The following is a 25744-nucleotide window of genomic DNA, read 5'->3' on the forward strand; positions in this document are numbered from 1 at the left end:
ATGAGTCTGACACAGATTGACAAATTAAGTCTTTTTTCCTTTTTATCTCCCAGAGCCAAGCTGGAGCATGGAGGAAAACCTTTCCATAATGAACTCCAGGTTTAACAAACGTGTCCTCATTGACATGTTCGTGTGGAATGATGACCGGGATTCCAGCAGACACATAATTTATGTAAGAAAAAACTGACAGGGGACTATTGATATGCTAGAATCATAATGGATAGTTATTTAGACTGCAGACAGATGTGCATCCCATAGAACAATAGTGTTAAAATGTAGGCAACAGTTCTGAACCCCAAGTGTCAGACCTATCTCAAAGACATATTGGGAAATATTTAATGGCAGCATAATTTTTGTTCCAGCAAAAGAAATAAGAATCAATGTAACTTTGCTGATTTACAGCATTTAAGGCCTGAAAATTCTTGTGACTTACAAAAATGATGAAGTTTAATATATAGTAGGAAACCATGGGTCTAAAATACATAGAGAGTATTTCAGAGTTTGTTCATTAATGGTTGTACAAGAAGTCCAGCCCTAAAGCAAAGTAGAAGTGTTACTTAAATTTGTTCTTGGGTCTCCAAGAATACTGAAAGATTTTGCTTTATAATCCACACTAAGATCCACCCTGTCCTTACCTGGAAACCCAGAGATAGAGTTGTACTTTCCACCTGTCGTGGTTTTAAAGCAGTAACTAAAAAATCACTAGAACACTTACTTATTTCTTGCTGTGAGATATGGATTAGAACAAGAGCAAAACAGGCTTAAAAATTAAAAGGAACAAAGAAAGTTTATTAACAAAAACTACAAAATAAGAAACCAGAATAAAACTTCTAGAAACCCCTTTTTCCCCCAACTACCCAACCATTCCTTTGTTCACATGACAACATAGAGACAAAAAAATCCCAAAAAACTTTGGTGGTTAAAATAGTCCCAATTCTTTCTATAGTCTTTTCATCAGTCTTTGTAGAGAAAAAGAAGTCTTCTTCTGCTAATCTATGGAGTTTCTCACAAGAAAACTATTTCTGTTATAGTTTTCTATTTCTCTGATGCCAGCTGTCCAGAAATCCTGTCATCAGTTCACTCCTCCCATTTCACATCACTCTGAGGTGTGTATGGGTCAATGAGTCTAGGGATATCATTTTTAAGGATGAGTTATTCAAAGGCAAAAGTTCTCTTTATCTGTTTTTGTGAGCCTCTCTGGAAACAGAAGTTTTCTCTTTGCCTCTTAAAGGCCACAAATCTTCAACTATTACTTCTCCCCCTCTGTTCCAGCATCTCACAGGATCACAACCACTTCACCAGTTACTCAAAATCCACACTTTGAACACTCCATTCCTCCCCATATACTCTGTCATGAATTAAAGGAGGTTTTTTCAGAACACTACTGTCCATCTCCATAGCTTTAACAGAAGAATATTTCAGCTTATTAAAGCATCTCCTTATTTTCTCTTCCCCCCTATAAAACTCTTTTCTTCACTGTCTTTGATGGTTTTATGGTGTCTCCTTACATGCTGATCATTCTCTCTCTCTCTTCCCCTCTCTCTGGGAAAAAAAGGATTAATCTGCAAGTCTTATCCAGGTAGTAAAAGAGTTAAAGTCTTGGAAAGCTGCAGATCTTCATGGTGTCAGGTTTCAGTTCGGCGGCAAAAACTGCAAACCCAGTCAGGCCAGCTGGGTCCGCTTTTCTCCCCCCACCCTCCACGGCCTTGTCCAGCCTGGTGAAGGTGGGGAGGAGGAGGCTGATCCAGAGCCCTGTTACCTCATCAGAAGCCAGAAACCAAAGAGAGCAAGAAATTCCCAGTCTTAAGTCTTAAGGTGGTGTTCACAGGTTAATCTCACGTTTCAGTGGTTAAAACCACTGCCAGTTCTCAGAAATGGTTAGTTATTGGTCAGGAGAAAAAAACTCCCATAGGCCTCCAGCACTTTCAACTTCCTTAGCTCCTAAAGCTAATCTTACAGGTGCAGAACTTAATATATATAAAGCAGGTGATTGGGAATACCAGTATCATAAAGTCACCCCAGGACACCACCTCACCCAGATCCAAGAGAGCCCAAATTCTCTGGGTGCTTGGCAGTGCTGTCATCCCAACCCTGACACAGTGGCACACACAGCATTTCCTGCTGCCTTTCAAGGATTTCAAGGATTCTTTTGGACAGCCTCAGTTCCTGTTCACCACTAACCAGAGAAATCCATTTTCTTTCAGATTGACCAGCCAAGCTTGGGAATGCCATCCAGGGACTACTACTTTAATAATAGGGACAACTATCAAAGAGTAAGTATCCCTTGTACTGATTTACTCTGTGCCACTAAAACAACTTTATTCCTTATCCCTGTGCTTTCAAAAACCCCATAGATGAATCTTCATGCTATGCAACAATCAGAATTAGACTGTGACATTCATTGCTGTATTTTTTCCTAATTAAGCCAATATTTTTTAAAGTATATATACTTTAACTGTATAAATATATTTTATTATTATATGTATTATACAACTGCATAAATGTCAAGCCTCCCCAGAACTGGCTGCCATAGTGGGGTGGATGTCAGGGGTGCCGCAACCTTCCTGAAAAAGCGTCCTCAGAAGGACGGCTCTCAGTGGCACAGGCACGTCCCTATCCTGGCCCGGCAAGTGGTGACTGGCTCAGCAGCAGCTCCTTCCCAGGCGATGCAGGAAGAAAAAGGACTAGAGCTCTGGCTAGTGATTCCACAGAGAAATCACTTCAATTCAAATTTGAAATCAAATGAGAAATCAAATTCGCTCTCTGCAAAGGGCGCTAGCACAGAAGCGCCACTCAACTGGGGAAAAAAACAGGGTTTATATATGGAAGGAGAGGGATGGGGGAAACTTGGATGTACAAGTAACAGGGTGGAATGGCAGAGAAGAAAACCAATGGGATACAATAAATCAACATATAACTTACAAGGGTCTCTGGGAGGGACACTTTTCTCACTATGACAGAAAGTGCCTCGCCTATGGAGAAGCTCTCCAGGGTAGCTCCACAGTTCTTTTGCTGGCCAATTCTTCAGCCCCCACAGCTCCCCCTTCTTTATTTATTAAAAAGGCCTCTCCAAAGACTTTGCAATCAAACTTCTAAAATAGCTGAACATGCATAAAAAAATAATGATAATTAAAAGAATCCAGAAAATGTTCTTTAGGAGGGAGGCAACCCATCCCTTGAGTCCCCAACTTCCAAAAAGGTCCTCGAACCATCGGGGCTCTTTCTCTTTTTTGAGTTCCTGGACCATGTTGCTGATTTTCTGGATGCACGTGTGAATGCTCTCGCCATGGTTGCACAGGTTGAAACAGCACAACCCGTCTAATTCCTCGCAGCTGTGTCCATGGGCAAGGAGCAAGAAGTCTATTGCAGCACAGTTTTGGTGTGCTGTATGCCTAATCTCTTCATCAGCCAAAAGGTGACTTAGCACAGAAGAGGTCAAGTTGGCCTGCTTATCAAGCCAACACTCCAGGTGAGGAAGCTCACCGAGGGCTTTAGTAGCACCTACCCAAGGTAAAAAGGCTGACATTACCACCCTCTTTGTATAGGACCAATCTTCAATTTAGCTATCACAATTTTCATCTAATTGAGTAAATTCTCTCTTTTGACAGGCCAATTAATTCTTTTTCTGCCAATCGTACATCAGGGTTGAGTCTGGAGCGAGAATGGTAAACTGGCCAAGTGTGCAAGGACTTCCCTGGAGTCGGGAAGGGATTCGTGCCCACACTCTATCCCCACAGATAAAGAACACTCCCCGGGGTAGCATTTTTGGATGACAAGAGGAGGTGGACTGTGTACTGCTGGTGTAATTGCACCACTTGAATTGATTATAAATTTTACTGTCTGGCAAGACATTTTTCTTTGTCTGGATCGCCCTATAATATTCGGAGGCAGGCCACACTTGCCTACTGAGAGGTAGTCAAAATTTACACAGTAAGTGGCCTTGGAGGACCTCAAAATCTCCAATTCTTGGGGTTCCTCTGGTGCATGAGGCAAGATCCCTGTCCCCTCATCCCAGGTGTCTACCAGGTTGCGTTCTTTCCCTGTGAAAGGATATTCATGGGGCTTCATAGGAACCCCTACCAGGCATGATGACAGAGGGTTGGTGGCGCTGCTCATGGACAAGCACGTATGGTCTTGCTTGAGGGTCTCTGCGAGGGTGATCCACATGTTTCCTTTGGGCTGTGCTACCAGCCAGGCATCCACGACCGATGTTTTCAGGAGCATCCACAGGGTCAGGAACTAGAGGATGGTTTTGCTTTCCATTTTCTATAACAGATTATAAAAAGATTAACTGATTTTGGACTGGGGTTATTTTCCTTTTCCCCTTTCTTCTCTTGTCTCCCCCCTTTTCTAAAAGAAAAGCCATATAAGAGGAACGGGTATTGGGGATGAGGTAGTTGACTGCTGGTGGGGTCATTTTGCGTGAAGGGGACGCATGACCAGTCAGCAGCATCAGCAGTATTAAGGTGCATTGTAGTGCAAACATGCAAGGGGTTAGCATTTGGGTAGGTGTTTAGGGGAAAAAGAAGGATAGGGAACAGGAAGAGAAAGGGGAAAGGAGTTTCAGGGGCTTTGCCTATCCAGCATGTTTTCGGCAGTGATCTGTTGTTGAGCTTAATCTCACTTGAGATCTGGTAGCGACTGGAGCAATTCTCTCTGGCGACCTCTTTCAGCTACATCTCTGTCTCCAGGCAGTGGTGGCCTGTTGGTTTTTAGAACCTGTGTGGGTCTCAGAGGATTCTGATTGATCTGGTTCTGGTGCAGGGTTTGCAGGGCCTAGGTATGGCTTGATATTTTTTCCTGGGAGCCGCTTAGGACCTGATGGTGTGGACACACAAGCATACCCTCTCCCCCAGGTAATCAATGGGAAAGGTCCCGATGTCTGTTGTGACTCAGGGTCCTTGATCAGCACCGGCGGCTTCTCTGTTTGTCTGGCTTGGGTCGAATTGGAGAAGTGCCTTATTACAGGGGGGTCAGGCTCTGTAGGTGAACAATTCAGAAAATTCATGATGTACAAAGCCTTACAGAGCCTCTCAATGGGAGGGATGATCTCTGTTCCTCCCCGCTGCTGATCAAGGACTCTCTTGAGGTTCTGATGTGTCCTTTCTACAATTGATTTCCCTGTGGGAGAGTGAGGAATGCCTGTGGTGTGCTTCACCCCCCACTGGTTGAAAAAGTCCCTCAGTCTGTGAGAGGTGTAAGTGGGCCCATTGTCTGTTTTAATCTGTTGTGGAACTCTGAGGGTAGCGAACGCGAGGACAAAATGTTGGATGGTATGTTTAGCATTTTCTCCTGCATGGGCTGAGATGAACACTGCACCAGAAAATGATTCCACCAAAACATGGACGTATTTGACTCTCCCAAAGGACGGGACGTGGGTGACATCAGTCTGGAAGATTTGGCAGCTGTTGAGTCCTCGGGGGATAACCCCAGAATTCATTGCTGGGATTTGAAAAGATTGACAATTGGGACAGGTGGCAACGATTGCCCTGGCCTGATCCCTGGGTAACTTGAACATCCTCATTAGAGCAGGGATGTTCTGGTAGTAAAATTGATGGGACAATTTCTCCTGGGCAAAAATGTCTGGAACAATGGCTGCTCCAGCAGGCATGGCTAACGTGTCTGCCCTCTGATTACCTTCCACAGTAGCACCTGGGAGGTCAGTGTGTGACCTCACATGCATAATATGGTGGATTGCTTCCTGTGGGAGATAAGGTATATTAACTCAGAAAGCAACTTATACAAATTTGGGTTAGAGACTTCTTTTAGAAAGGCATGTTCTGCTCTCATAGCTATTCCAGCCACATATGCAAAATCAGTTATCAAATTAAAAGGTTCTCATAATTTTTCAAAAGCTCTGACAACGGCTGCTAATTCAGCAATTTGTGGTGATCCTTCGATCACTTGGACATCAGACTCCCACTTCTGTGTCCTGGGGTCCTTCCAAGTCATGACTGACTTGTGGGATTTCCCCAAGCCATCAGTAAAAACTGTCAGAGCCTTGAGTGGTGTTTTGCTGAGTAATAATTTGGGCACCAGATTGAACATGGACTTGAATCATTTGTGGCCAGGTGGGTGTATGAAAGTTTGGCCTGAGTGGCTATCGAGATTGAACTGAAGGCTCTCATTGGTTTTGAGTAAAAGCTCCAAATCCCCAGTTGTCAATGGAACGAAAATGCATGTGAACTCACGCCCCGCAAGAGTGCGAAGACTGGTTCTACCTCTTTTAATGAGTTCAGCCATGATTTCCTGCAGAGTGGTGATAGTTTTGGTGGGCTGATTGTGTGTGAAGACCCACTCGATGATAAGGAGTCCCATTGAAATATGAGCACATGTAAGCGTGGGGTCTTACCTAGGACAATCAGTTGGAAGTTGGGTTCAAAATGGTGCGCTTGCTGCGAAGACAGGGCCTCCTGGACCTTAATGATGGCATCCCAGGCTTCCAGTGTGAGGGTGCGTGGTGAGTCGAGGTCCTCGCTGCTGCGGAGCAGATTGAAGAAAGGCACAAGGACATCCATCATAATCCCAAGCAGAGGACAGACCCAATTGATGGACCCGCAGAGTTGGTGTAGATCTCGCAGGGTTTTGGGTTCATCCCCATGGTCAGCTTCTGGGGTACGACAATCCGCTCACAAATCCAGAGTCCCAGGTAGGTCCAAGGGCAGGTGTACTGGATTTTGTCCTCGCGGATTTCAAACCCAGCGTCCTCAATTGTCTTTATAGTGTTATGTACAGTCTGTTGTAGATAGTCTTTGTCAGAGGCAAAAACAAAAATATGGTCCATGTAATGCAATATTATTGCATTTGGGAACAGGACCCTCACTGGGGACAGGATGCAGGCTACATACCATTGGCAAATGGTAGGACAGTTCTTCATCCCTTGTGGGAGAACAAGCCAATGGTACCTCTTTAGAGGTGCCTGTCTGTTTTGGGAGGGTACAGAAAATGCAAACCAGGGGGCGTCTCAAGGATGGAGGGAGATGTTAAAAAAGCAGTCTTTTATATCTACGATTGCAAGCTTCCAGTCCCAAGGAAGCATAGAAGGTGAAGGCATGCCGGGCTGGAGGGGACCCATATCCTCAAGGACTCATTTATTTTTCAAAGATGGTGGAGCAACCTCCACCTGTCTTTGCCTGGTTTTCATAGGACAAAGACAGGGGAATTTCAAGGGCTGCTCGTTTCTGCGATGTGGCCCTTGGCAAGCTGCTCCTCCACGAGGGCTTCCAGTGCGCGCAGTTTGGTGTCAGAAAGGGGCCACTGATCAACCCACACTGGATGGTGCTGTTTCCAGGTATGTCACATCTCGCCGGAGCTTATCTGGCTCTATCACTTTGGCCTGCAACAGGAGTGGGTCACGCCCCAGGAGCAGGATGACCCCAGGTGCGACTAGAGCACTTGCTCTATGGCTTTTTGTCTGTCAGTCTGCCCTCTGAGGAGACAAGGATGAGAGGGAGGTCTTTTGCATGGGATAATAGAGGATTTATTGCTCTGGGGAATCTTGGGGGCAAAAGACAGAAAATGCAAGGGTGCAACAGCTGAAATAGGGAGGCAGTTCAAAGGGAGGGTACAAAGCATCAGCTAATCAGAGATGTCCTGGGGAGGGTAAAAAGGCAGGGTTCACAAAATCATCATCCAATGAGGGAGGTAGGGGGGGAAAGTTGGGTCTCATGGACTAATCAGGCGTCGAAGTTTAGGGGATTTCCGAAGTGGAATTCCAAATGTGCTGTGGGTTTAAGACAGATTGGCAGGAGACTCGGAGTAGATTGACAACATGGGGTGGGAGGGTCTCATTTGGACCAAACCAGCAACTTAGGTAATAACTGAACATACCATCAACAAGAAACACACTGCAACATCTCCCCATTTTCTGTTTAAGAAGGAGAGTTTTTGCATTGAGGAATAGATTCTGATCGGGAGAACACATTTCTCCACCTGGACTGCTGTGTGGATACTGCTATATGATTGACTTCAACATGGTAAACATTAACTAAAAACATCTGACATCATTGGGAAACAGAACAGTCAGGGATAATCTGACACAATTAATTAGGGGATTGGGTTTTCCAGTTCCTTGGCACTAGCGCCTTTAGAGGGAAGCCACAGTTACATCTTTGGTGGACTGGCCTGATCGTGGACCTTGGGGATGTGTGGTTTGACCCACTTTTGAGGGACCCATCTGAACCCGGAGGGCATGGACACGCAAGTGTATCCCCGGCCTCAAGTGATTAACTCAAATGGGCCCTCTAATTTTGCTGTCTCAGGACTCTTTATTAAAACTGGAGGGTGTTCTCTCAATTTCAGCTGTGTGTTACCGCTGAAATGCTGAACAACAGGTGGGTTAAGGTGTTCAAATGAGCAGTTTAGAAAATTTATGGTAAACACTGCTTTACAGAGTTTAATCTGTAGTGGATCACTGGTGGTATTGCTCTGCTACTGCTCTAGGACTCTCTTGAGTGACTGATGTGTTCACTCAATGATGGCTTGACCTGTGGGGGAGTAAGGGATGCCTGTTTCATGGTTTACGTCCCATTTCTGCAGGAACTCCTGGAAGGCCTTGGAGGTATACGTGGGACCATTATCTGTTTTAATCTCTTTAGGGATCCCCAACACAGAGAAGGCCTGCACTAAGTGTTTTTGTGCATCTGTGGTCTTCTCCCCTGTGTGGGCAGAAGCATAGACTGCTCTGGAGAAAGCATCCACTGAAACATGAACATACCTCAGCCTGCCGAATTGCGGGACGTAAGTCACGTCCATCTGCCACACCTCACAGCTGTTGAGGCCTCTTGGATTTACACTGGCACTCAAGGTTGGTACTGCGTACCTTTGGCAACTGGGACACATAGCTATGATGGCCTTGGCCTGGTCCCACTTTAGATGGAATTGGCGTACCAGGCCAGGCACATTCTGGTGGAATTGTTGATGGCTCAGCTTTGCCTGCTGAAAGATGGCAGGTTGACCATCTCAGCTGGGGCAGCCAGGGCATCTGCTCTTCTGTTCCCCCCTGCAATGAAACCTGGAAGGTCAGCGTGTGACCTGACATGCATCACATAGAAAGTTTGCTCTCGGTGGGAAACAAGATAAACTAATTTTGAGAGTAACTTAAACAGGTTAGGGTTAGAGGCCTCCTTTAAAACAGCATTTTTGGCTCTAGATACTACCCCTGCAACATAGGCCAAATCATTGACTAGATTAAAAGGTTCAGAAAACCTCTCGAAGGCTCTGACAACTGAGTCTAACTCAATAATTTGAGGGGAGCAATCAACCTATTTTACATCTGTCTCCCATTTCTGAGTCTGAGGATCCTTCCAAGTCATCATTGACTTGTGGGATGCTCCAGATGCATCTGTGAAAACTGTCACAGCATTGAGTGGCCTCCAACTTTGTTTTCCCTTGGGGACTAATTTAAATGCTGAATTAAATAATTTATGTCCAGGATTATGAATTGAAATTTGTCCTGGGTAGCTATCTAGAGCAAATTGGAGTGTCTCATTTTCCCTAAGTAACTGCTCCAGAATCACTTTTGCCAACTTACCTGATGTTAAGGTAAATGGTAGATGGATGCATGCAAAGTCACACCCCACCAGTTCTCGCATTCTTGCCCTGGCCTTCCGGATCAATTGAGCCATTAACTCTTGTGGCCTGGTGATACTTTGGGACCACTGGTGACTGAGGAATACCCACTCTATGATCAAGAGTGGATCCCTCTGACCTTGATCCCACTGGAAAATCAAGCCATGGAGGTGCAGCCATCTTCCCAAAACAATAAATTCAAATGGCAAGTCTGGCAAGCAGCAATGAGCTTGTTTTGTTGCCATCGCCTCTTGAGCTTTCTCCAGAGCTAGCTTGGCCTCTTGGGTTAGGACCCTAGGAGAACTCAGCTCCTCTCCCCCTTTCAATAACTTGACAAAGTGGGCTAGGTCTTCTGTTGTTAAGCCCAGCCAAAGTCTGTCCTTTCCCGACTTCTTGATAACAAAGACTGGGGAATTCCAAGGGCTGGTGGTTGGCACAATGTTGCCTTTTGCCAACTGCTCTTCCACAAATTCATTGTGCGCCTTCAGTTTTTGTTTATTCAGCGGCCACTGATCTACCCATACTGGGTGGTCTCTTTTCCAGTTCAGCTTCTGGGCAGGGCACTCAGCAGCAGCCACTATGAAAAATCCCATGGGGTTTTTGCGATTTCAATTTTCATTCCCCATTGGGACATGGTGTCTCTCCTCCACAGTGGAACTTTATAGTCTAAAATGAATGGGCATAAGCTGGCCAATTGCCCATCTGGCCCTTCAATTTGGACAATGATCTTAGATTGTTTGGCTAATTGGGCACCCCCAATGCCCTGTACTTCACCTATCACAGGTTTCAATTCCCAATTGTGACGGCCATCTGGTGGTTGGGATGATCATCACATCTGCCCCTCTGTCCAACACTTCATCAAGGCGAAGGTCATCTTCACCTTGCCAGAGTCCACACCCCATCCAAGGCTTGTCTTCTCCAATGACTTCTGCCCAGTAGACGCCTGGTGAAAACAGTCCACTGGCATCTCATGTGGCATCGGAATCATCTGGGCGATGATTTGGCCCTGTGGCATAAAGAAGGGTGGGTGGATACAACGCCATGAGAATGAGTGCCTTTGGCTCTGATGTTATGATTGCCTGAGAGATTTCAGTCTCCTGGGGTATGTGCTTGGTGTCCCCGATAATGACATACTTACAGTCCAGTCCAGCAAATAAGTCTTTGTCAAGTGGGTCAACTGACACAACCTGCCAGTTGTCTGTATTAAAGAATCTGTTTTGTGTCACAACTAGCTTAAAGGGAGCTTGTGGCTTCCAAACCTTCTCTGGGTCCCTATTCTGACCTGCTTCATTTTTGTCTACACACAAAGCAGGCCCATGCTTCCCATCTAGTTTTTTGGAAGCGGTTGTCCCCCTCCCCCCTGAGAACTTATTGGTTTATTTTGCAGAAGCTGCCTCTTTGGGCAAATTTTTGCAATGTGTCCCTCTTGCCCATAGTTAAAACACCGATAAAGCTGTTGGTGTATTTTTGGAGTAGCAGCAGCAGCTATTTTCTCCATTCTGTCTCCTTTTCCTCGAGGCTCTGGGCTGATGGCTGTCTTTGTGCAGACTTCGATGATCAAGTCGAGGGTCGGTGGTGGCTCAAAGGGCAGGCCTAGGATGATCTTCTTTCAGACGTCATTAGCATTTGCTTGGGCTACTTCCATTATTATCTGTTCCTGTAGTTGCCGACTCTTAACCTGCCTCTCCACTTCAACTCGGAGCCTTTCAACAAAATCTATAAAAGCCTCAGAGGGAAACTGTTTAATATTCACATAACTTTGCTTAGGTTCTTTTGTGGGCATAAGGGTAAAGGCCTTCTCTGCAGCTCTCTTTACCTGTTCCAACACAGGCTGTGGTATTTTTTTCAGCCTGCATTCTAGCTTGTGACCAATCCCCTTCACCACACAAGTGGTCCATTAAGATATTGTTGTTATCTGCATCAATGGCACAGTCAGGGTTTTGCAAGAGCTCAGGAAGGAGTTCCTGTAATAATCTCTTCCATGTCCTCTCCTACAACAGATATTCTATTTGGGTTAGAAGACATGCAAACAAATCCCTGGTATCATCAGGAACTAGTGTGTTTGAGGAAAAGGTGGCTTTTAAAAGACCTTTAAAATACTCACTTTTTCTCCCAAACTCCTTCTGAGCCTTGCAAAGCTCCTTTTTATGCTGATAATCAAAAGGTTGCCACCTAGGGGTTCCTCTTGCTCAGGTATAGGTAACAGGTGCAGCGAAGGGGATGATCTCCTGTTCCAGGTTCTGTTTCTTAGTCTCATGGCTTCCAGTTCCCATGCCATCATGGGAAGTTAAAGCTGGGAGACAATGAGAGGTGCTAGAGAAGGAGGAGGGAGCAGGGGTGGGACAGCAATGGGAGTTGGAATGGGAGTTGCTGTTCACAGGTGACATCATGGGAACAGATGATGTACTGGGAATGGGAGTGGACCCAGCAGAAAGGAAGGGGGGTTACCTGGGGAAGGGGTGGAGTTGGGGGAGAGGGGAAGAGAAGGAGGGACATGGGTAGGGGTGGGGTTAGGGGATAGGAAGGGGTTGGAAGGAACAGGGTGAAAGGGATTGTGGGAAGAAGAAGCACAAAGTGGGGGCCAAGCCATGTGGCTTGCACCATCTTGTGTCTCTTCGGGATCATTCTGAGAGGCAGGGGAAGACTCAGGGAAAACTTGGGAATCTCCTTTAGGGGCATTCACTTGAACTGGAGAATTAACAACTGGGAAAGAGGGGTTTAGGAAAGGGTCCTTCACAGTGTGGCCATCGCTCTCAAGGCAAGGGTACTGATAAGTCTGTGGGAGGCCAGGGAGTCGGTAGCTCTCCTGTGCTTCATCGCAGTTTGCCTGGCACAGACAAATGACGATGCAAGGGAAAGGATTTTGGATCAGGGGACAGGGGAGGTGGGGGCGTTAGTTCGAGCTTTTCCTCCACTTCATTTTCCTCAACTATCACTGATCGAATTAGTACAAACAATGAAAAGAATTTAGCAACCGATGCATCACCTTTATTTGTCAAAACTGTTAATTTGCTTCCAACTACATCCCAGAAGGGGATGGTTGGTATTTCCTCTGGGGATACCCTTGGAAAGTGGAAGAAAAGCCACTGAACAAACTTTTTTAACAACCCTTTTGAAAAATTTCTTTTCCCACCCTCCAGGGTACCCAAAATTTGAAAATAGATCTCTCTCTGCTGTGATGAAAATTTTGCACCCATTTTCCTTGATGTTAAGCTGCCGGCACAGCAAAAATCCACCCTCCCCTGCAGCAAAAGAAACAACAAACTAAAGATGAAAGTTACAGGGCCAGTCTCAGGGACCGGGTGCTTTCCGCAGCCAACTCTTGTCGCCTGTAAGTTCGTGTCCACCACTCCTGGGGAGCAATACACCCTTCCCACAACTTGTGAGCACCCTCAGCCTAACTTGGGGTATACTCACCCTCCTTTGGTCCACTGGACAGGGTCTGCAGGGAAGTCCTTCTCAAGGGAAGTGCTCCTCTGGATACTAGAGGGTAATCACTTCCTCCCTCCAAGAGCCACCGGAGAAAAACTGGTCTGCTGCACTCGGAGGCAGCTGATGGCCAGAACTTCTTGGATAAAATCCACAGTTCGTCCGTAGGGTCCGTTCACAGGGCCCCACGTTGGGTGCCAGCTATCACATCTCGCCGGAGCTTATCTGGCTCTATCACTTTGGCCTGCAACAGGAGTGGGTCACGCCCCAGGAGCAGGATGACCCCAGGTGCGACTAGAGCACTTGCTCTATGGCTTTTTGTCTGTCAGTCTGCCCTCTGAGGAGACAAGGATGAGAGGGAGGTCTTTTGCATGGGATAATAGAGGATTTATTGCTCTGGGGAATCTTGGGGGCAAAAGACAGAAAATGCGAGCGTGCAACAGCTGAAATAGGGAGGTGGTTCAAAGGGAGGGTACAAAGCATCAGCTAATCAGAGATGTCCTGGGGAGGGTAAAAAGGCAGGGTTCACAAAATCATCATCCAATGAAGGAGGTAGGGGGGGAAAGTTGGGTCACATGGACTAATCAGGCGTCGAAGTTTAGGGGATTTCCGAAGTGGAATTCCAAATGTGCTGTGGGTTGAAGACAGATTGGCAGGAGACTCAGAGTAGATTGACAGCATGGGGTGGGAGGGTCTCATTTGGACCAAACCATCAACTTAGGTAATAACCGAACATACCATTAACAAGAAACACACTGCAACACAGGTGAGCTGAGGGATGGTAGGTTTAGTGAGCTTCTCAGTGGCCCCCACTAAAAATCCCTACTGGGAATGCACAGAGAAGCCCCCCATTGGGACAGGAGATCCCTTCCCCAGAGGGTGATTGGCGCCTTCACCACAAATGGCCGGATGGTTGCCATTTTTCCCTCAGGACCTTCTACAATAACATTCTGCTTACTTCTCATGGAAACTGACACTCCTCCGATCCCTGAGATCATCCCTGCCACAGGCTGCAATTCCCAGTTGGCCAGCCATTTCAAGAGGGCAATGCTGGTAACATCTGCTCTGGTGTCAAGCATGCCTGGGCGATGGATCTTTTCTCCCTTACAGAACAGGCTCTATGATAGGCTTGTTGGAACCCACAACCTGAGCCCACATGGTGGTAGGGTTGAGGGGAACCTGTTCCAGACGGTCAGATGGTAACAGAAAGGCTTGGGCCACTGGAGTCTGTTTTTGTAAATAATAAGGTGGCTCTATGCAAGTCAAGGAGACAAAAATCTTGTCTCTGGGGTGCACAGTTTGGACTTTGGGAATGATGTGTATCTGTCCTAGTGAGCTGGACAGGTCCCCAAGGATTAGTATTTCAGAGAGATCACCTGGTGGTCCGTGCTACCCTGCAGGGAGTTTATAAAGACAGTCACCCTTTAACTGCATGGAAACTCTGGTTACCAGCTGGCGCCTGGTTCCCACCCAAATCACTCTCTGTGCTGGTTCTTCTGGATGTGGCCAGGGGCTTGTGATGAGGGTCCCCATGGAGGCAGGATGGATAGCTTCACTGATGGGATGGGGCGGTGTAGCATTTGATTTGCTGTCAAAGCGCAGGGCTGTCCCGCGCTCTGATTGGAGTTTCCCAAGTGCCAACTCGGTCTTGGTAACCATTGGTGGTTGGGTGGTTGATATTGGTGGTGTAAGTAATGTCTTTCTGGGCAGTCTTTAAGGAAATGTCCAGGTTCACCACAACTGAAACAGCGGCTCATGTCTTCAATCATTTCTGCTGCATAAGCAGTGGATATCCTTTCTGCCGCCCCTTTGGCAACCACAAGGGCCACAGCATTCTTGGTGGAAGTGGAGACGTGCTTGGTGCAGGCTTCAACCATTTTATCGATGGTTGGTTCAGGGTCAAGTGGGAGAGCCCTTAAAACTGCTTTGCATTCTGTATTAGCATTGCCATTGCTATTTTTACCAACAGGTTTTTTTTGTGCCTTCAGGCACTCAATTTGTTTTTCAATGGCAAATTTCAACCTGTCTATGTATTTAATGAAAGATTCACTTGCCCCTGTTTGATGTTGTTGAAGCACTGCATTGGCACTTTATCATCTGGGGTGGTAGAAAGAGGTACCTTTGTAGAGTTTGCAATATCATGGAAAGCTGCCTCAGGCATGTCTTGGGCTTGATCACAAGGTTTTTGGACGTCACCTTCCCCTGCCAACTGCTCTAATGTTAAATTTGGTTTATTGGCATCTTTCGAATACGCGTCTGCCAATTCCTTAAGATGTTTTTTTCCACTGTCTTTCCCACAGCATGTATTCCACTGAGGAAAGAAGGCAGTTCATAATGTTTTTGATGTCATGGAGCACCATGACATGGACGGTGAAGGTGGCTTCTAGTAAATTTTTGAAAAAAATGAGATCCTTGACCATGTTCCTCAGCGGCTTTGGACAGCTCCTGTAACTCCCTATAGTGTAGGGACTCCCATACGTTAATGAGTGATCCTGCCCTGTCTTTCCTGTGTATCACAGGAAAGGCTAATATCTTTTTTGACAGGGCTGCGTCTCTGGCCCGAGTGGCTTCCCTTTGGACTTCAGCCTAGTGGTTCTCATAATCTGAGCATGAGGACAATTGGTCGCATCCTCTGGGGGGGATGGGGGGCACTTAATAACAGTGCACGGCCATCTCGAGCAACCGGTAGTTGCTTGCCTTCAAGTGGTTGAAGAAGCCAAGATGACTTCCTTCCAGTTGCTGTTACTACAACTTCCAGTCCCAGTGTTGCAGGGACTGGGAATGGGAGTGCCATCAGGGGAGGAGCTCAAGTTGGAAGGGGCATGACTGGGGTCCGCGACAGGGAGGAGTTTCCCAGTGGATGGGGAGGAGCCCGATGCAGTTACACCCAACGACACAGTGGGAGGGGAGGAGGAGCAGGGCACAGCAGGAAGAGTAGGGGTAGAGGTGGGAAAGAGGCCATTTTGGGATGTAAGGGTGGGAAAACCTGGGTGGAAAGAAGACAAGATGGTGGGGCTGACCATGAGACTGGAACCATCTTGAGTTTTAATGTTAACCGGGGGGGGATGCAACTGTGTAAGTGGGCATGGGGAGGAGGGTCCGGGGCAGCATGGCCAGTGCCACCCTGGAAAGGGTAGAGAGGCGATGGGCGGGGTGTCAGGGAGATGGCAGCAACCGTCTGGTGCCTATGTCCACTCGCCAACTGCGCCTCAGATATGGAAGAAGGGTTAGGGACACTTGGAGAAGTTCACAGGGACGGGGGTTTTAACTGGGGACCCGAAACACCCTCAAAACCTTTTCCTTCCTTCTCAAGTGAACAAATAATAATTTGAAATAAAGGAAAAAACTTTGCAACAGAAAGATCCCCACTTGCTTGAACCGTATATAACTTCCTCCCCACATTATCCCAAAATTCCCCTAAATAAACAGAATTGGAATTAACTTTAAAATGTTTGAAAACCCAATGAACAAATATCTTCAATTCACCCTTAGAAAACTTAAAATTTCCGACAACAAGGGTGCCGACAACCTGGATATAAAAGTCCTTCTCAGGAGGACTTAGCTTAGGCCTACTGAGCTTATTGCCCATCCTGGTCCCTTTCCCCACCCAATGATAAAAGAAGAAAGAAAAACGAAAAGGCCCCAAAAATATGAAACTCACTATTTTTCTTCAGGCCGATGCCTGCTGGGCCAACAGAAAACCGGTGGGCAGGTGGTCACCTGACAGCCGGTCCTCAAGGGCTCTTCTTCCTTCTCCCCAGATGGTTGGTGAGGGTCCCGGTCATTACCCTTCAGATTGCCCCTTCTTAAAATGCAAGGTGTTCTTCTCAGGGGGTGGCAGTCCCAACAGCGGCACGCACCGCAGTGAGAACTGCAGGCAGACGCTTCTTCAGAGGCTCTTCGTGTGCCGCACATTGGGCGACACTTGCAACAGTGGGGTGGATGTCAGGGGTGCCGCAACCTTCCTGAAAAAGCGTCCTCAGAAGGACGGCTCTCAGTGGCACAGGCACGTCCCTATCCTGGCCCAGCAAGTGGTGACTGGCTCAGCAGCAGCTCCTTCCCAGGCGATGCAGGAAGAAAAAGGACTAGAGCTCTGGCTAGTGATTCCACAGAGAAATCAGCCTTTATTAGAGCAGGGCTCTCTACAAAGGGCGCTAGCACAGAAGCGCCACTCAACTGGGATAAAAAATCCAGGGTTTATATATGGAAGGAGAGGGATGGGGGAAACTTGGATGTACAAGTAACAGGGTGGAATGGCAGAGAAGAAAACCAATGGGATACAATAAATCAACATATAACTTACAAGGGTCTCTGGGAGGGACACTTTTCTCACTCTGACAGAAAGTGCTTCGCCTATGGAGAAGCTCTCCAGGGTAGCACCACAGTTCTTTTGCTGGCCAATTCTTCAGCCCCCACAACTGGCCAATTCATGAAGAAAGTTATGGGAAAGTAAAATCATGTTTTATAACTTAGACAGTCTCTCATTTTGAAGGACAGCTTCACATTTTCAATGCAGGTGATTTGCTTGTATCTTCCTCTGAATCCCTGATGCTCAGCAAGTAAAAATCTGCTGCCATTTATTCTCCCCTTCCCCCAAAATTACATGAAATTGGGAGAAATTATTTTCTAGCTGCTTTCCTCTGCCAATGCTCAGGGCAAAAACACTGATTCTGCAAAAACACTGTTTCTGTAAATACACAGAAAGCTGTTGCAAATAGAGCCAGATAATTTGTCTGTTTCCAAGATGAAATACTGCTTTAGTACATTTTATTTTCCTCTATTATGCCTTGCTAACAAAGAGTATTTGCAACCCAACATCAAACCAATTTTCCTAACAAGAATGGAAGGGAATACAGAGGGACAACAATCAGCATTTGAGATGGTCTCATGGTTCTAAAGGCAGATGAAAACATCAGTGGGAAGAGTTTTCTTCTCACTTCAGTGTGTTTGACTACACTTTATATAGAATATAGCTAAAATATAGCCCTGGGTGGTTTATAGGGGATTGTCCCCACACCTTTTGGGCACCTCTAGGAGCTGCCAGCTCCTGAGAGAAAACAATCTCCTGGAAGCTGGGAAGTTAGAGAGCTGCTGACCTGGGAATCTCCCTTGCAAGTGTCACCTCCACAGCAGCACTCACAGCAGAAAAAAGGTATATTTATGAATTGGGGTAAGAAAGTCAGACATAGATTGACTTAGAAGAAATAGGAAATCAGGTACAGTGTAGAGACAATCCCAAATTAGAGAAAGAAAATCAGTTCTGCTCAATACAGCTTTAATTTGAAGGCACAAAGCAGGGGGGCTGATTCTGTGCTTTTAATCCTAATGACCAAGGAGGAGACTCAACCCCTTTTTATTTGTATTTACCAGCTCACTGCCCCCAGACAATGAGCCCAACTCTGATGACCCAAACTCCCCCTGAGTTTAGTCCAGCATCTTTTGGCAAAGCTCCTCCTGAGGCCTGGGGGAGTCTGGCCTGATTAAGGCTCAGCATTCAGCCTAAAACCACAAATCATTATCTGTAAGTGCCCAGACTCAATTTCACCAGTCACTGTGTTTATCTGGCTTCCAGGGTCTACAGAGGAAGAAAAGTATGTGAGAAGAACAGGTAGCATCAAGTTTTCCTGTATCAGGTGTATCAGGGATCAGCACTCAGCAGTCAAATGTCTTTTCAAGGCCCATTCTGAGGCATAAATCAGTCAGAGCCTTCCATCAGGAATAAAGCAAAGGTGTTACTGGGAACTGTCTGAAACAGAGCTTTTCTTTCAGACACTAAAACCAGACCTGAGAAGATTTATGGTATTACTTTCAGAGAACTCAAACCTTCCCTGTTCACCCTGGAATTTTGGATCACTGTTCCCATAGTGTAACTCAAAGTACAGAGCCTCCTCTTTGCCCAAGCAGTAATTCTAACTCAGAATGCTGGGTTGGATGGCATAGAGAAGCAGAAATTGTGTTTTGAGGCTGGCAAGTGCCCTGTAAAGTATTCATGTCAAAGAGAATGCTTTGCTGAATGAGAAATGTGAAGATGAGCTATAGAAATAGTGAAGAGAGATTGTTTACAAGGGCCTGTAAGACAAGGGGGAATCAGTTCAAACTGACAAAGGGCAGGGTTAGATGGGGTATTGGGAAGAAATTCTTCCATGTGAGGGTGGTGAGGCCCTGGCACAGGGTGCCCAGAGAAGCTGTGGCTGCCCCTGGATCCCTGGAAGTGTCCAAAGCCAGGTTAGATGTGGCTTGGAGCCCCCTGGGATAATGAAAGGTGTCCCTGTCCATGGCAGGGGGTGGCACTAGATAGGGTTCAAGGTCCTTCCAACCCCAACCATTCTGTGATTCTAGGAAATGACGGACAGCAAACCTTTTCTACACGTTCTGTGTCTGAGTGCAGGTGAGAGAAGCTTATCTGCAGTTCATGATCACCATCGCCAAAATGATAAGGGAAGACAAGAACATGTCCAAAGATGACTCCTTTGTCCAAGAGGAAATGGCAAAAGTCATGGAGTTTGAAACAGAGATTGCAAATGTGAGTAGAGAGATCATCCTGAGTTCCTCAGGAAGCTGTGTGGGGTAAGGGGTGAGGGGGAAGAGTCACTTGCTGGTTTGTGCTGCAGTTCTCAATGCAGCAGAAAACCCACAGCACAGAAAAAGCAGGGGAAGAAGAATTTTTGCGCTATGAGCAGCCCAAAAACCAGAGCCTCTGTGTCTCTAATTCTGCCTGCTGTATACACTGCTGCTGTGCTGATCCAGTCCCCGATTTATTTCTATTTGGAACTCTTGTAAACAGGATAATGCACCTTCTGCTAACCATGCACTTGGGATAACACCAGGGCAGGCTTCCTTGCATCTTTTAATTACCTACAGCACCCTAAAAATCCCCCAGAGGAGGCTTACATTCTAAAGAGGACAGAAGGAACTGCTTGGCTCAACATATCCCTGAAACATTATTGAATAGTGAGGGGGACTCAGGTTCCTGTACTGAATTTTTGGAAGCAGCACTGGGCCAAATCAAATTATTTTCCTTTTCCCAAACAAGCCGGTTAATCTGAATATTATTGGAGTGTGTATGTGTGCACCTACATGTGACTTAAGCCATTGATATTTCTGTCAGTTGATTCCAGTAATAACCTTGTGAATATCTTCAGGCCACGACCCCAGCAGAGGAAAGGCACGATGTAACCTTGTTGTACAACAAAATGACCTTAGCAGAGCTGCAGGAAGAATTTTCATTCAATGTAAGTGTTTCATGAGCAGTCTCATACTTCAGTTCTCTTAATTCCACGCCAGTTGGAAATGGCTTTGTGAATTTATCAGTGCTTCAACAAAGAGGTATAAAATTATTCCCATTCCTAATTTTGTCTTCAGAATATCCTTAAAAGCTTTTCTCCTACTGAACAGCTGTATTCAAGGTCATAAGACTGTCAAAAGTCCAGTTACTGAAATATTTAATCATCCAACATTGGAATGTCTCCATGTCTGCCTAGGAATTTAATTGGACCTTCTTCATCCAACGTGTCATGTCTTCAGTAAATGTTCAGGTGAATCCAGAGGAAGAGGTGGTTGTGTATGGGATGCCTTATCTACAAGAGCTGAAAGCAATTATCTCCAAGTACTCAGCCAGGTAAAGAAACTGAAGGATAGCTAGGAAAAAAGTCACAGGATTGCTGAAATGTCAGTTACTGGACCCCTTACTAGTTCTGAGCTTTTGAGGAAAACTGGCACGCCTATAAAATACAGGAAATGCCTTTGGAAATTTCAAAGTCCAAATACTGCAGTACAAGGTGTCTCGCTGCTTGCTTAGAAAAGGTTCAATGGGAAGAAAAAAATACATGACAGGCTTAGCTCTTGTTACATTCTATAAGGAAGGAAAATAAGAAAATAATCCCAGAACAGACATGAGACCAGCTCTCAGGCTGGATGACTCTGCAGTTCAATGAGATGCTGTAAAACCCAGGACTTGCAGCAATTATTTCCTTCCTTGTTTCCACCCAAAACTGAGATTCCCCTCTGACTGCCTGCACTAGTGCTGGTTTTTACAGGGGATTAAGCTCAGCTTTGCTTTCCCACACAGTACCATCCAGAACTACCTCATCTGGCGGCTGGTGATCGACAGGATCAGCAGCTTGAGCCGGCGCTTCAAGGATGCTCGGGCCAGCTACAGGAAGGTATTTCCTCTCTTCAAAAACAGGAGCGCACAGCTGCCACCAAATCCAATTGTGTCAACACAATTACACTGTGAGGGGTTTGGAAAGAGATGAACTTTGAGCTCCCCCCCAGCCCAAACCATTCTAGATTCTGTGATTACATCATGGAATCCTCAAACAAACCAAATCCCAGCAGTGGAAAACTTTGTGTTAATTTAGGCAATGGTTTGGAAGAGCTGCAGGGGCAGGGTTAATGCTGGGCTCTGGTGCTGCAGGCCCTGTACGGGACGACCCTGGAGGAGGCGCGCTGGAGGGAGTGCGTGAGCTATGTCAACAACAACATGGAGAACGCAGTGGGAGCAATGTATGTCCGGGAGACTTTTGCTGGTGAGAGCAAGAGGATGGTATGTAGTTTACCCTTCATACTACTGTACATCCACAATGCCTATTCCCTCTGGTGTGAGCTCCCTATTTTTTGCCTGAGAGAGTTATCCACCAGTCAAGAAAGTGAAAGAACTCGTTTGTGATGCTCTTTTAGATGCTCAGTATAGAGTATATAGGTTTAGAGTGCAGAATTTGGATACATCACCTTCCATCAGGAAACTTTTCATGCCTCCTTAGCTGTGCCTGGGAATAGGGCATGTGAATGATGAGCATCTTCCTGGATCTCTTTCAGGTCCGAGATTTAATAGAGAAGATCCGTGAAGTGTTTGTAGAGACTTTGGATGAGCTACAATGGATGGATAAGGCATCCAAGGAGAAAGCTCGTGAGAAGGTCAGAGATAAAAAAGAACTTCAGTATTGCCTTATGAACATGAAATATTTGGAATTATGTAGTATCGCTATGGATGCTAAATCTGAGCCAGAGTGCCTGTAGTTATTGCAGGCCACATAGCTCTCAGGCCTGACTGAAGCCTAGCCTGGGAAATTCATGAGAAGGAATTAAAACAATTCTCAGAGATACTAAAACAGCCTTGCAGGTGTTGTTTTGCAACCTGTTGTTTCTCCTTGCAAGAGACAGTCAAGGGGGGCAGAGTGCCCCTGACCAATGATGGTGGTGTAGTACTTTGTTAACCAATAAGAGTTTCCTTTCTGTACTTTCCACGTATCTGTCTATAAGACCGAGCTGAAGCAATAAACTAGGAATTCTCCTGTCGTGACTCCCTTGAGAGTCCATGGTCGTTCCTTAAAGCCGTTCCCAATCGGAACGACATATCGCCATTTCCAGTTTCTCCACAAACAAGAGGAAAATAGGACATTATTATCCTGTTCTGTTGTCCATTCCTTTCAATCCCTTGTTTTCCCAAAACAATAAGAATGCCAACTGGATACAATGCAATTCCCCCCCCAAAAAAAACATTTCCAACACTTAATTGACCCCAGGACCATCAGCATCAACCCAAAGCCAAGAAAAAATCCAAATATTTAACTATTCTTTGTATCAAAATTTTAGTAAAAACAACCAAACAACACTTAAAAAAAAAAAAAAAACAAACCCCACAATTAAGACGAAATACTCAACTCTTTTCTTCCAGGCAATGGCAATCAAAGAACAAATTGGCTACCCAGATTATATTTTGGAAGATCAGAATGAGAAACTGGACCTGGAATATGCCAATGTAAGTGTTTTGTGCACATCTCACTAAATACCTCAAAATAAACACCTGCATTTGCTTTATTTACATCTATATCTGTACCTGTGCAACTGTCCTCTCCAAGGACATTAAAATTAATTTATTAATAAATAAAATAAATAATTTTTAAATAAAATAAAATAAAAAATAAAATTAAAAATAATAATTTTTAAATAAAAATAAATAATTGGTACAAAGAACAAACTGTTCAGTGAAACCATGCAACCAAAACATTCTTTAGAGGACGTTCAGTGGGATGTGGAGTTCCTCTTCCTGCTCAGCTGACCAATGTACTTGGATCCCTATTTGTGTAGTTAAACTTCAGTGAACACAACTACTTTGAAAACATCCTGGAAAACCTGCGAGCTGGAGCTCAAAAGAGCCTGAAAAAGCTTCGAGAGAGAGTTGACCAAGATATGTGAGTTTTCAGACAGAGTCACAGACAAAATCTAAATTCTGTGTTAATGGTGGGGGCGTTTAACTCATGTCGTGGGTACCTGGGAGTACCTGTGGCTGAGATAATCAAGGAATTAGAGACTTCTAAGGTCAAGTGAGAAGTGCTTTTCCCCTTGAATGTTGTGTGTTTGGAATGAAAGCTGCCCATAAACAAGCTACCATTTCCTTGTATCAGGAATTCTTTACAGCTGTGATCAATGCACTCCTTTCCCTACATAAATCTTTTCTTTATATGATCTCCTTATAAGGATTTTCCTTCTTGTTACAAGGTTCTTCCTTCTCCTAACAAGAAAATTATATTTCTTTATGTTTCTATATATACATTCTTGATAATATATGTATATAGTACACATACATATTACATATATACATATATACGTGCATATGTATACATGTGTGTGTGTGTATATATATATATATATATATATATATATATATATATAAAAATAATCCCTGAAAATATTATATCCTTATGATCCTTTCCTAAATACCATGCATTTTTTAACCAGACTTAAATTTCAAAAAAGTCTGGGGAAAAAAACCCATCATAACTAACTGTGTGCAACATTTATTTTTAGATGGATAATTGGAGCTGCAGTGGTCAATGCATTCTATTCCCCCAACAGGAACCAGATAGGTAGGTTTAAACACTTTTAACCAGCTAATTTTATCCACACAACAGTACAGGTCTGCATCCAGAGGCAAACCTGCCTGTGCCCATCCAGGAATTCCAGGCAAGGCTGCCAGGCTGTTCACCTCAAGCACTTTGTTGTTGAATATTGAGTTCCCCCTCCTTAGCAGTTGTAGTTTGTACCCTGACACTGAACAGCCTTGGGTTTGAAAGCCTGGGACAGCACCAGTGCCAGCACCCAGAGAATGCTCACAGTGTGTCCTGGGCTGCTCCTGCTCCTACATTCTGACAGCACATGGGGCAGCTCTCCAGTTTGTTCTATGCACATGGCATTGGAATTACACTAAGAGTCACCCCAGACTGCAAAAAGTGCCTCTGCTCCCAGAGTATCGCTGTGTGAGTTCTGCAGAGCTGCTGGGCTGCCCTTCCTTTTCCTTAGCACAGGAGACCTGCCTAGCTCCCTGTGCTCCCTGAGCTCAGACTTCATGCAGGAGCTCAGGTTAAAACTGCTGAGTCTCTGCTGAATTCAGAGCATCCCCAGCAGGAGACACAATAGATAATTCCCTCCAGAAGTGCTTATTCAAATTCCCAGACTTCCAAGAAGATCTCCTACTCAGCTACTGGTACCACAGAAGAACAAATCCATAGGGTCTTAGGCCAGACAGTAAATGCATCCTGCTCCCAGAGCAAAGACCAGGAGTGGAAACAACCCAATCTACCAACGTTCACAACAGAAAACTTCTATAATTGCTAAAAGCAGAAACATCTAAATTGATGATAATTTAGCCCTCTGACCTCACCCAAAACCTGTTTTCCTTTGTGCAGCTTCTGCTCACCTCCATCCTGCAGGTACAGCAGCACCAGGACCTTCAGCCACAGCAGGGCCCTCCTGGGGGCTTTACTGGTGGCCAACCCCAGCTCCCAGTTTATCTCCAGTGGTTTTACACAGATTGAAATCAGCTTTCCAGGCAGGGAACTCAGGTCCTAAAGCCACCTGACTCCTCTACAGTTTTGCCTTTATAAATCATACAAAAGTAACTAATCCAAGCAACTTGGAGATGAATATGCCTGTATAAAAATCCAAGCACAACCACCCACAATAGTGTGCATGTCAGTTAAATTTTGTTTCTTCATGTCTCTAGCTTGAGAAAACAATTTTCCACACTGCTTTGTCTTACTGAAGTCTGGCTTATGCATTTCTTCACTAAATTGTATAGATAAAACCTGTGTAGCCAAAAAGGCTTTGTCTCCGAATTAACTACTTGCAACATAATTTCAATATCTCCCTTCATAGAAATATCTCATTGGAGTGAACTGCTGCCAGTCTGAATTCTTCTAGAAGCATTTATGCTTTTCAGCTTGTGTAGAAGGGGTGTAAAGCAAATCCCATGGTTCTGGATAAGGTTTTTGCCAGCAGACTGAGGCAGAATAGATCTCACATTGTCCTCCAAAACTGGCATCAAGTGCCCTTGGTGGTCTGTAGGAATCACTCCTGTGCATGTTTTACACTCCAATTATTAGTGGTATCAGCAGATGATTTCTAACCTCTCCTTAACCCAAATAAAAGCATTAAAACCTCCATTAGTTCCCCTATAAAATGGCTCTGGCACACTAACTGCCTGTCTCCAAAGGATAGCTCCTAAACATTCTGCTCTTGACTCACTACAGCAAACATGGACCAAATTAGGCTAAGCTTAATGTAAATGCTGCTTCAGTCTCAAACAGGGAGATATGGTAGCTGCAGATGTGCTAAATTAAACCTTTATTAACTTGTCATTTTCCATTTTTCAACAAAGAAACAATTTCACATGAGGCATGAGCTTGTTTCTAATCATTTTATATTTTCTGTTCCTTCCTGACCCTTACACCAAGCAAACAATCTG

General features: G+C 45.3%; 1 protein-coding gene and 1 pseudogene across 4 annotated transcripts in view; one reads left to right on the forward strand and one right to left on the reverse strand.

Moving 5' to 3' along the window:
• The window catches only part of MMEL1 (membrane metalloendopeptidase like 1), a 44484-nt gene that overhangs the window by 9471 nt on the left and 9269 nt on the right, over positions 1-25744 (forward strand). For 3 of the 4 annotated variants that reach the window (XM_023940414.2, XM_086860388.1, XM_023940416.2), the window contains 11 exons: positions 54-172; positions 2205-2273; positions 19388-19522; positions 20142-20231; positions 20481-20617; positions 21068-21161; positions 21416-21544; positions 21817-21915; positions 22676-22759; positions 23089-23192; positions 23809-23867. In XM_023940414.2, the coding sequence (XP_023796182.1) occupies positions 54-172; positions 2205-2273; positions 19388-19522; positions 20142-20231; positions 20481-20617; positions 21068-21161; positions 21416-21544; positions 21817-21915; positions 22676-22759; positions 23089-23192; positions 23809-23867 (1119 nt within the window). The remainder of the gene's footprint in view (positions 1-53; positions 173-2204; positions 2274-19387; positions 19523-20141; positions 20232-20480; positions 20618-21067; positions 21162-21415; positions 21545-21816; positions 21916-22675; positions 22760-23088; positions 23193-23808; positions 23868-25744) is intronic. The other variant, XM_086860386.1, reaches the window with a different exon arrangement.
• Positions 2973-4224, reverse strand: LOC147649549 (uncharacterized; annotated as a pseudogene).

Source organism: Cyanistes caeruleus, chromosome 22, assembly GCF_971803275.1.
Source record: "Cyanistes caeruleus chromosome 22, bCyaCae1.hap1.1, whole genome shotgun sequence".
Lineage (NCBI taxonomy): Eukaryota > Metazoa > Chordata > Aves > Passeriformes > Paridae > Cyanistes > Cyanistes caeruleus.